A 12,032-nucleotide genomic window follows, 5' to 3' on the forward strand; every position below is an offset into this window, starting at 1 on the left:
TTTGAAAGTGAATCCTGCATTCTGTGCTTTTACATCCCAAGCCACCCATCATCTACCAATTTCTAAAAGCAGGAAAAAAGGATAGAAATTCAGAGTTCTATGCCAATCTGGGATTAAATCTGCTGCACTTTAATTAGATTTTTCTTCCTTCAACACGATTTTGAAGCCTTAACAGGATTTTTTTAATTGTGGTAAAATATACCTAAATTAAACCAATTTTAGGTCTGCAGCTCAGCGGCATGAAGTACTCTCACACTGTTGTGCAGCCGTCGCCCCTGTCCATCTCTAGGGCTTCCTTGTCATCCCAAACTGGAACTCGGTTCCCATTCAGCACTAACTCCCTATTCCCCCTCCCCGCACTGCTTGGCAACTGTCCCTATGAATTTGACTACTCTAGGTACCTCATGTAAGTGGATTCATATAGTATTTATATGTTTGCGACTGGTTTATTTCACTTAGCGTAATCTCTTTAAGGTTTATCTGTGTTGTGGCATGTGTCAAAATTTCTTTCCTTTTATTTATCCATTCATCTGTTGATGGACATTTGGGTTGTTTCTACCTTTTGGCTGTTGTGACTGATGTTGCTATGAACATGGGTGTACAAATACCTCTTCTAGTCCCTGCTTTTAGTACTTTGGGGTATATGCACACAAGTGGAATTGCCGGATCATATAGTAATTCTAGTTTAATTTTTTGAAAACATCCATTTTGTTTTTAACGGCAGCTGCACCATTTTACATTCCTACCAGCAACACACAAGGATTCTAATTTCTCCACATTTTCACCAACACTTGATATTTTCTGGTTACTGCTCTCGTTTTTGTAATAGCTAACCTAGTGGATATCAAGTGATATCTCATTGTGGAACAGGATTTTTTGGGATAGTTATTGAGAAAGCATTCAGGGTACTTCCCAATACTTGCCATTTCTTTATCAGTTTTACTGTGTAAAACTGATAAATGGAGCTTTTTTAGTGCCAACAGAAGCAACTTTCTTACAACTGTTCTTTCAAACTCATTCTCTCAACTTATTCTTTTTTTTGCCGGGGGGTGGGGGTGGGGAGAGTATAATTGCTTTACAGTTCTTTCCTCCCCTGCATAAACTCATGTACAATTCTCAGTCTGTAAACTTGCTACCAGGTAGTAAGCAAGTCATAGTCTATTTGGCAGAGAGTGTGTTTAAAAGTCTAGTTCATTGTAATGTCAAGACTGGTAAAACCTCTCCTGGTAAAAACTGGTAAAATTTCTCAGACTGAGAAATGTTTATAGGGAAGATGAAAGTGTTGCTTTCTTCTTTCTTGCTTTATATCCTCTTCCACTTCCCACCTGCTATCTGGGGTCTCTCCAGAGTTGCAGTATGGTGTAAGAATGAGTGGCACACGGCCGGAGGAGCTAGGTTGACCAGGGCAGATATAATCTGGTATTCATTCTTTTGGGGAATGACAGACGTCCAAAGCTGGCTGGTGTCTTCTAGGACACTATTGTGGGTTTGGGAGAATTCCTCACCTGTAGAACCCATAATGCCTGCTCTGTCTTTTCCTGATTCCTATTCCTCTTGATAAGCAGGGTTTCCCATAATGACCCAGCCTGGGTCTCTTTTCCATGATCCACATCCGGGCCACAAGAAATAGTTACAAATCCTTGCCTCACCAAAATCTTCTTTCTCTGTCACCAAAAGCATTGCTTATCTTCCCTAGGTGTCCCTCACAATCCAGGAGATACAGAAAATCAAATCATTCTCATGAATTTCTTTCACTTGGCATAAAGTGTTCAACCTTGATTTCTTAGCTTAAGAATTCCACCTCCTCTAATTAGTTTTTAATGTCTTTCATATTCTCTTGCTGGTTTCATAGTTTCTTAGCATGTCCTAGTAGGTGGCTTGGTTTACCATCCTAAGGATATGTGGGTATTTAGTTCCTATTTAGTTTTATTGCTGAATCCCTGTGACTACGTGGAAAGTAGCACTCTAGGTAACCTTTTTCTGATTAGACAAAATTACTTGGGGAGGAAGCATTACCTTTGTTTTAGTGATTAGCTCCCTGTTTATCCAATCAGATTACATTTGTCTGTTCACTTTCCCGGTTTTCATTGGTAAACCTCATGAGCTTAATATTATCCATTAATTTCTTTAAAAATAAATTGTATTTTGGCATGTACATTATGTGGATAATGAATTTTATAAATTACTGAATTCTTTTAATTGATCTAAATTACCTGTTTCAGTTTTTATTTGATTTGACCTTGAATTTCCACTGTCTTGCTGAGTTCCTGGCCCATGTGGAAGCTCAGTAACTGGATGAATGGATGAGTCGGTGGATGAATGGATAGTCATCTTGCATTTTGTAATCTCAGAAATAAATCTGCCTTATCTATACTTTAATTTTAAGATTTAGATTTTGTTTCTTTTAAGCCGTCGTCAAATTAAGCTGTGTTCGTCAGATAGCCTTCCTAGTCGTTTTATCAATTCTCTTTAATTCCTGATTTTCCAACATTCGCAAAATCCATGCTCCATTAGGTAACATGACTGGTTGATCTCTGCAGATACAGAATCACTGCAGCTCCTTTGAGAGCAAAGAGAGACAAGAGGGCTCCCAAGGACCTGCCCACAGAAGTCCCTTCCTTATGTAGCGCGACTCTTTCCAGTCAAGCACGTGGCTTTCCTGTTTGCCTTCATTTGCTGTGGGAGCACCTGAGCTGCTGAAGGCTAACAGTACCACGTATTGATAGGTATTGGTAGGTATTGAAAAGGGTCCACCTCAGGCTGTTCCTCATTTCCGCCTTTGCAAGGTGTGTGCACACCTGGTTTGCACTCTCTTTCCCCCAGTGGCACTGATTATTCACGGCTCAGTTGGGTCTACTTCACGCCATCTCTTACTCCAGTATATGTGTGAGCTGCTTTACGTCTTTTTCTCTTCAAGAAAATCATGCTCTTGGACACAAATTCTAGTCATTATTAATAACTTTAAGTATAGAGCTAGTGATGTATTTATCTGACTGGGGGAAGAGGTCATATATTTTGAAATGAAATAATTTATAATAACTGGGGATATAAACCTTGAAAACTCTTGAAGATACTAAAAGGCCTTCTTTAGAATTTTTTAAAGTTTTTAATCTATTTCTTCATCTAATAATGAAACCATTTTCCCTCAAATATTATCATTCAAGGAAAATAAAATGATAGTATGTTATATTTATTTATTGTTTGTTTGTTTGTTGTGTACCAGCACATTCCTACTGTTTTCATTGCATATGTAGAGTCCCTCAGTAATGGCACTTATTAAATATGTCTTAATGGTATAATCTGAGAAACTAACAATCTTTTCTCATTCTTTTGTGGAAAGATATATTCTGATTTCCAAATTACCAATTTAAAAAGTTGTGGAATGAAACAGATTGTCCAATAGAAATCTAACATGAGCCATATTTGCAGTTTAAGTTTCTTAGTAGCCACGTTAAGAAAGTAAGCACAAGTGAAGTTCATTTTTCTAATCCAGTTTATTTAACCCACTATATCCAAAATGTTAGCATTTCTACATGAAACACAAATTATTAGTGGAATACCGGAAATGAAACATACTCCTGATGCGTATATGACAGCAATAACATAAGTAATGGAACGATTAAAGTGGAATGTACTAAAGCAATGAAGTTGTGTTTAAAAGGGAAAATATATCATACTACTTCTGTATTTAAAATTAAATAAAATTATAAATTTAGTTTCTCAGTTGCACTAGTCACATTTCGAGTTCTTAATGGCTATGTGTGGCTAGTTAGATGGCTCACGAAGAGAACCTTTTGTAAGTCAGACAGTGTTTACAGAAGAAAAAACACATTTTTGTAAAGGGCTCCCCCCATGTGTCAACCACAGTTTTGGTTTTTATTATTTAAAATTAGAAATAGATGAATTAAATTCATTTTAAAACAGAAGGTGAATTTCTCATCTAGGTGACAACCTTTTAAAATTTTAATTTAGAAGCTTAACAAAAATTAGAACTATTTTTAAAAAGTGGAATGATTTCCTATCTGGAGCATGTAACTAAAGTGTTGAAACAAAACAAAAGGTTTTGCTGTTCTGTATGTGTTAAGCTCACTGCTTTCTTAACACTGCTTTCTTCACACATCCAAGCACCTTCCGACTATGGAACGTGCTGGATGAATAGAACTTTTTTATTATTCCTACGACTGTATTCCTGTGAAGTAAATTTTTTTTAGCCTTGAAGAGACTCTTTAATTTTACTCTGAACAACTCAAATAGTTTTCGGTTTCTTACAATGTAATTTGTCTGCTGGGATTTAATATACTGTTTCTCGTTAGTGTTTTACATGCTGGATTTTCATTTTGCATAGTCACGTTGTTTGAACATTTGCAAGCAGAGCCGACTAACTGCTATTGGCCTGTTTCTTTGTGTAGCACGATTTCTTCTCTCCACCTGCTCACAGCAGGTTGTCCACAGGCCTGAAGAGTCGCTAAATACTTTTGAAAATATCTTGAGATCCTGAGAAGGTCTAACAATTTCCGCATTTGTGTGATGTGAAGCTATTCGTCGTGTACCTTTGAAGGCTTTTTTCTTTTTATTTCTCATATTCTTGCTTAAATATTTTCAAGAGAAGATAAATTTATTATAAATAACAGTACAAAGCTGATTGCAGCACTATCGCATTCTGCATTGAATAGGTCATTGATATTCAACTAAGTGGAACTAATTTTCTGTGTTAAAGCAGACAAATTTGGAATAGTGTCACATGAATCTCATGTTATTTACTACAGAATACCAGATTAAATGGATTACTTGTGAATTGATTGCAGTGTTAAATAGATTATATAACATGATAACTTAAAATGCTCAAGTGAGCTTTTGTAAAATAGAATATTACACAAGCACATGAATGTAATAGAAGAGATGTTATGTTTGTGGAATGTGTATCTGTGATATATTTGCAAATTCTTGTCCACACGGAATTTGAATAGATTTTAAAAATTTAACCTTGATTTTCTGTTTTTGAAGAAAATGAATGGATTTTCTCACCACTTCAGGAGAGAAGTTTAAATTTAAATGTTATTTTATTTTTTCTGTTTTTCAGATTAAAATAACTCCCACAACTTCCGAGAACAAACTTTAGTTTTAATCCTAATAAATGTATGTGTATAGATGCTAAAATAAATATGTTAATAATAGTTTAATTAGAAAATTAAATGAAACGACTTACATTTTTGCTTATACTTTGCCAGTACAAAAAAAAAAGTGGATTTGGAAGTAATCATCTTAGTTTTCAGTCCCCAAATAAATGTATCCCATGTTTTTTCGATGTTTCTCCTCACCCCTCCACCCCCTTAGCAGTAACTAGCTGTTTTGTCCTATATTCATGTGATTACTCTAGACTCATCAAATGTGATAGGAAACCATCTAGTTAGGATGTATAGGATATATAAATATATAACTTAGAAGAAGTAGAGGATGGTATTTTTTTCTAATGAAGCAGGAAATGAAAGAGTAATTATTAACCATCTCCTTTTCACATTCCTGAAAACATCAATTACAGTTACACATCTTAGAAACAAGCCCACCAGTAGAATAGAAATAACTCCTTTCACTATGCTTCAAAAAATTTAATCACTATTTAACAGCTGGGATGTATTTACAACTATAATTTAAAATATTAATTTTGATGCAAGTCTACCTACTCTTGTAGTGTAGTCTAGAAGCTTAGCCATTTTCTTGTCTCTAGTGGCATGTGCTTTATGATTTGGAGTTGCTTTTAAAAATTTAATATAATGGGAAAATGTCTTTCTGTATCCCCTCCCCACACACACATACTTTTTCTCCTCTACTCTCTGTTAACTAGAAAATTATGTTTTAGTAGCTGCCAGAAGAAGAGGATTTTGAATAGTATAAACACTGATTATGGAAAACATGGAAAATAATACAAGCAGCTGCACTGCAGTCCGATAAGACAAATCCCATAGTGATGGCCTTTAAAACATATTATCAAGTTGGAAATCAGTGAGGGAAAAAAGAAAACTATTACTGTTTCTTCCCCATACTGTTCAGTGAGATTACTTTTAAAGGTGAAATTGCCTTTGATTTTGTTATCTTAGGAAGATATTTTTGGAACATTTTTAAATTTTGTGAATGTTTTTGCTTTTTTTGAGTGAGCAATCTTGCTAATAATTTTGTATGAATTTGATTCTAACAAATGTTGAAATTATTTTGTTAACAAAGTCTTCCTAAGTACTTTTTTCCTTAAAGAAAGAAAAAAAGGAGTATGTTTTGTAAATGTTGGAGCAGACTATCAGAATAAGAAAAGAAGGACGTTTTAATTTAGCTGTGAAGTGCCACTTAAAATAGAATAGGGGGTAAAATATTTTAGGACAGAATATGTTTCATGAAGATGAAAGTTTTAATTTTTATTTTACTTTACTTTTTTCTATTAGCTTATCAAGGGGCCAGTTCGTATTTGGTTTTGGCATACCTCAGATTCAGTGTAGGCATTGAGTACTTTGTTCTTCATGGATTCTAAAACTGAATTGTCTTAATCCTAGACTGTGGGAAAAGTGTGTATTCCTGTTTCCTGTGTAGAAGTAAATTCCAGTTTTGAATGAAATCTTATTTCCCTGTTTTCTATTACATCAATCCTTATTGCTGAGATATGTCAGGTTTGGGTTCTTTCTTTCTTTCAGTGCACATATACAGACTGTGGTAGCTGTGGTGGGGGAATATCTGATACTCATTATGTACGTAATTTTAACCTGCTTTAAATTGAATGCAAAGTTAAGGGTAACTTATTGGTACTTATATCTATGGTTTCCGTATTCATTGTTACACTTTAATTGTATCTTTAATGTGAAAAAAAAGTTTCTAAACCTGTTTCCATTTTACATATTGCAAAATTACTTCTGTTTGCCTGGGAATCAGTCCAACCCACGTAGGGTAAGGAAAAGGAACTGTTACATTTTTTTAACGTCTCTTACATAGAAGGCAATTCTGATACGACCTAGGCAGTGTTCTAGACTCTGGAGATACAGCAGTGACCAAGACTTACACTGCAGCAGGGGGATGTAGATACCAAACACGTGACCATGTTAAAAAGGTAATTTAACAGGATAATTCATAGAAGGCAATTAGGAGGAAGTAGCTTTAGGTAGGGTTAGGAAGTCCTCTCTGAATAGTTAACATTGAGTTGCAACCTGTGAGGAGTAGGAGGAAGCCATGCAATAATCTGGCGGAGGAAAGTCCCAAGTAGAAGGAATGGCACGTGCAAAGGTCCTGAGACAGGAACACGTTTGGTTTGTGTGGAAGCCAGGAGGAAGGCCAGTGTCTCCTTGAGTGGACAAAGATAGGCCGGGACCAGGTCGTGTGGGGTCTTCGTAGGCCAGGGAATTTGGTTTTTATTTGACTCCTATTGTGAAGCTTTTGAAGGGTTAGAGTAGAAGAATAGTATGATGTGATTTAAAATTACTGCTGTGAGGAGGGATGGACCACAGGGGACTAGTGGTGGAGACAGGGAAGTCGCTTGTATGATCATTGCAGTCATCCACACGAGAGGTGCTGATGATGGTTTAGACGAGGAGCCAGCCAGACCCAGCCCACTGCCAGTCTTTGTACTGCTCACAAGTTGACTGTTTTTTTAAAGTTTGCATGCATTACATTTTAAATGGTTGGAAAAAATTAAAAGAAGAAGAATGTTTCATGACACATGAAAAGTATATGAGATTCAAATTTCAGGTCCGTAAATGGAGTTTTACCAGAACACAGTTGCATTTATTCATTTTCATCTGTCCGTGGCTGCTTTTGGAGTTGTTATTGTACATAGAAGCGTAATGCCCTGATTTGCCCCTATCACATAGCAGTTCAGTAGCTTAGGAGTTTGTTGAGGTTTTTTTGACGCAGGACCAAGATTGAAATTTTTCTGAACAAAAAAACAACTGTCCTCAACCACTATTATGGAACGTCAAATATTGAATGGCTTTGAAAATTAGTTTGTGTTGCAAACTTGATAATGTTTCTTAATGAAGTCAACCGGAAATTGCAAGGCAAAACAGCATTTACATGCAAGATGCATACTGTGGTAAAGTCATTTTGACAAATAATGTTTGAGTCACAACTAATGGCAAGCTGCTTTTTATACTTCCTAGGCTGTCAAAAGATTAAAGCAAGAAGTAGACTACAGTTCCAGCAGCATTTTTACAAAAGCAAAAGAAATTTCCATATTTCAAAATCTGTATAACGGTGCAATTGAGGATCTTCCACTCAACCTTCAACTGGAAATGATTAAACTACAATATGTTATGCTAAAGGCAAATATCAAGAGAAGAATCTAGCAAAATCTGGCCCTTTGGGGGAAAAAAATTGCCAACCCTTGGCTTAGACTAAGATGGTAGCAATGGAGATGGCTTGAAGTGAACTAATTTTGTTGCAGGAAGGGGACCCCTTCCAGGGCCCGAGAGTGGGCTCTTGTCTAACGCTCAGAAATGAATTATCCGAGGAGACACACGTGCTGAAAAAGCAAGAGACTTTATGGGGAAGGGGCGCCTGGGGGCAGAGAGTAGCAGCGTGAGGGAACCCAGGCAAACTGCTCTGCCACGTGGCTCACATTCTCGGGTTTTATGGACATGGGGTTAGTTTCTGGGTTCTCTCTGGCCAAACATTCGGACTCAGGGTCCTTCCTGGTGGCGCGCATCACTCAGCCAAGATGGATTCCAGCGAGGAGGATTCTGGGAGGTTGGTAGGACATAGGGACTGGCGTCTCCTCTCTCCTTTTGACCTTTCCTGAATTCTTCTGGTTGGTGGTAGCTTGTCAGTTCCATATTTCTTACCAGGACCTTCTGTTGTAAGATAACTCATGCAAGTGGTTACTATCTTGCCTGGCCAGGGCGGGGGGTTTTGGTCAGTGGTTCCCCTAACAACTTGACATATATTTTTGAGGGAAGGCAGAAAAGATTGGCAGGTGGATTAGATACTGGGTATGAAGTTAAAGAATTAAAGGTGAGTGAATGATGGTAGTATTTACTGAGATGGGAAGGCTAGGGGAGAAGCGGGTTTGGGGAGGCAGATCAAGAATTCTGTTTGGACTTGGTAGGTTTAATATGTGCATTAGATATCCAAGTGTTGATGTCCAGTTAACAGTTGACTATATGAGTCTCGAACTCAGAAGACAAATGAGAGTTGAAAACATAAATTTGATAGTCATATTCATGTAGATTTTCTCTTTAAGCATGGGTCTGCCACATACAAAAGGTTAAAGTTGGACCCTTATCTTAAACTAGATACAAAAATTAACTCAAAGTGGATTAAAGACCTAAACGTAACACCTAAAACTATAAAACTTCTTAAAAGAAAATGTAAGCAAAAAGCTTCATGACTTTGGACTTGACAGTGATTTCTTGGATATAACACCAAAATCATAGGCACAAAAGCAAACATAGACAAATTGGACTACATCAAACTTAAAAACTTTGTATATCAAAGAACACAACAGAGTGAAGAGGCATCCTGTGAAATGGGAGAAATATTTGGAAGTCATACATCTAATAAGAGGTTAATATCCAGAATATATAAAGAACTCTTGTACCTTAACAACAAAAAATTGAATAACCTGATTAAAAAGTGGACAGAGGCCTTGAATAGACATTTCTCCAATGACGATACACAAATAGGCAGCAGGCATATGAAAAGATGCTTGACATCACTAATCGAAAGAGAAGTGCAAGTCAAAACCACAGTGAAATATCACCTCATACCCGTTAGGATGGATACTATCAAAAAAAAAAAAACCAGAAAATAACAAGTGTTGGTGAGAATGTGGAAAAACTGGAACCTGTGTGCCCTTTTGGTAGAATTACAAAATGGTGCACCTGCTATGGAAAACAGTATGGAGGGTCCTCAAAAAATCAAGAATAGGGCTTCCATGGTGGCTCAGTGGTTAACAATCCGCCTGCCAATGTAGGGAACTCGGGTTCGAGCCCTGGTCGGGCAACTAAGATCCCACATGCTGCAACTAAGACCCGACGCAGCCAAATAAATAAATAAAATTAAAAAACAAAAATAAAAAAACATAACATGTATTTTTTAAAAAATGCGGGACTTCCCTGGTGGCGCAGTGGTTAAGAATCCACCTGCCAATGCGGGGGACATGGGTTTGAGCCCTTGTCGGTCCAGGAAGATCCCACATGCCGTGGAGCAACTAAGCCCATGCGCCACAACTACTGAGCCTGCGCTCTAGAGCCCGTGAGCCACAGCTACTGAGCCCATGTGCCACAACTACTGAAGCCCACGCGCCTAGAGCCCAAGATCCACAGCAAGAGAAGCCACCGCAATGGGAATCCCGCGCACCACAATGAAGAGTAGCCCCCGTTCGCTGCAACTAGAGAAAGCCGCGTGCAGCAATGAAGACCCAACCAGCCAAAAGTTAAAAAAGAAAAAAAAAAAAAAATGCATCCATGGAATCCACTACCTTTTCTAACCGTTCTGAACTTGGCATTGGCAGTCTCTCCCACCCGGCCTCCTGCTCTAGAGTTAGGAACGTGTTCCTTTTTTTAGTAGGACACACCAGAGTTTATGTACACCTTCATTACTTCCATTCCTTAATTGCCAACAGGCCCATGAAGCTCCAGCTTTTGATTTTTATTCCCCCTAGCTCTTTGGGTCATCATAAAATTCTTCTAGTCCTTTCTTTGACAAAGTGATATAAAGTAATCTATACTGGTGAAAAGATGTGATATATGGTATATTCTTAGGCAGCAGACTAAGATAATACCTGTAGCCTGTGCTAGCTGGGGCCTGAGGAGTTACTGACAACCTGGAAGTCTTCCAGGTGGCTGAGAGTTTTCCTGCTAAGAAGAGCCAAACTACAGCAGTCTACTTCCTGTCCCTGTGGATTTGCCTCTTCTGGACATTTCCTGTTAAATGGAATCATATAATATGTGCTCCTTTGTGACTGACTTCTGTTGTAGCATGTATCAGTACTTCATTCCTTTTTATGGCCAAATAATATTCCATTGTATGAATATGCCATATTTTGTTTATCCATTTATCAGTTGATGGACGTTTGGGTTATTCAGCTATTAGGAATAATGCTGCTATGAACATTCATGTACATGTTTTTGTATGGATGAAAATTCATTTTATACCTCTCTTTCTTTTTCCCCCAGTGTCTTTCTCGAGAAGCAGGTGGCAACATGAGCATTCAGTTTCTTGGTACCGTGGTAAGTGTGAAAGAATTATTATTTTTTATATTCTCTTAATTTACAGAGAGAAAAAGTGATTGACTAGTAGTTATAGCCCATGTGTTTTGAACTTGGCTTCCTCATGGATTTGTTTTGCTGTTAAATGAGATGTCTTTATATAAGAAATGGGTTCTTTAACGTGTGGGAAAAGATTCCATGACAGAGTAATTTTAGCTATTTCTTATGAGAGACAAAATGGTTTTTTAAATTATCTGTAGTTTGTTGAGTCTTTTAAGTCCTTTTTTCACTGGGGACTTTCTCCCCATTTTTAATAAAAATAAGAACATATTATTAAAAAAAGATGTTTTTGAAAATAGTGACCTTGGGAATTCCCTGGCGGTCCAATGGTTCAGACTCTGTGCTCTCACTGCCGAGGGCCGGGGTGCCATCCCTGTTCGGGGAACTAAGATCCCACAAGATGCGCGGCATGGCCAAAAACCAAAGAAAATCGTGACCTTGCTGTTCTGTTCTGTATATGTTTTGTTTTGTTTTTGCTCAGTTTTCCTTCTAGCTTTTTTTGTTAGGTGCTTTCGAGTCCACATTTCTAATGAAATTGAGTCAAAATTATTCAACTCTATCTGGTGAAAATAAATTTAATTTATAGTTATTATTTTTACTTATAGGTTTATAATGATCATATTAGTAGTATTAGTTATAATTTTCAAAATAATTTGTTGAAAAAGGTACCTTATTGTTTTAATTAGCATTTCTGTGCTTATTGGTATTATATTTGAATATTTCTCCATGTATTCACTTGCTAGGTATCATTTATAATCTGTAAAATGTCTGTTCATGTCCTTGGGGTACCTT

At 37.2% G+C, this 12,032-nt stretch overlaps 1 protein-coding gene across 7 annotated transcripts in view; it reads left to right on the forward strand.

Moving 5' to 3' along the window:
* The window catches only part of PCCA (propionyl-CoA carboxylase subunit alpha), a 350,996-nt gene that overhangs the window by 276,727 nt on the left and 62,237 nt on the right, over positions 1 to 12,032 (forward strand). For 6 of the 7 annotated variants that reach the window (XM_065895812.1, XM_065895815.1, XM_065895817.1 and 3 more), the window contains one exon: positions 11,148 to 11,201. The exons of the other annotated variant lie outside the window; for it this stretch is intronic. In XM_065895812.1, the coding sequence (XP_065751884.1) occupies positions 11,148 to 11,201 (54 nt within the window). The remainder of the gene's footprint in view (positions 1 to 11,147; positions 11,202 to 12,032) is intronic. 7 annotated transcript variants of the gene reach the window in all.

The sequence above is a fragment of the Phocoena phocoena genome, chromosome 18, assembly GCF_963924675.1.
Source record: "Phocoena phocoena chromosome 18, mPhoPho1.1, whole genome shotgun sequence".
Classification (NCBI taxonomy): Eukaryota; Metazoa; Chordata; class Mammalia; order Artiodactyla; family Phocoenidae; genus Phocoena; species Phocoena phocoena.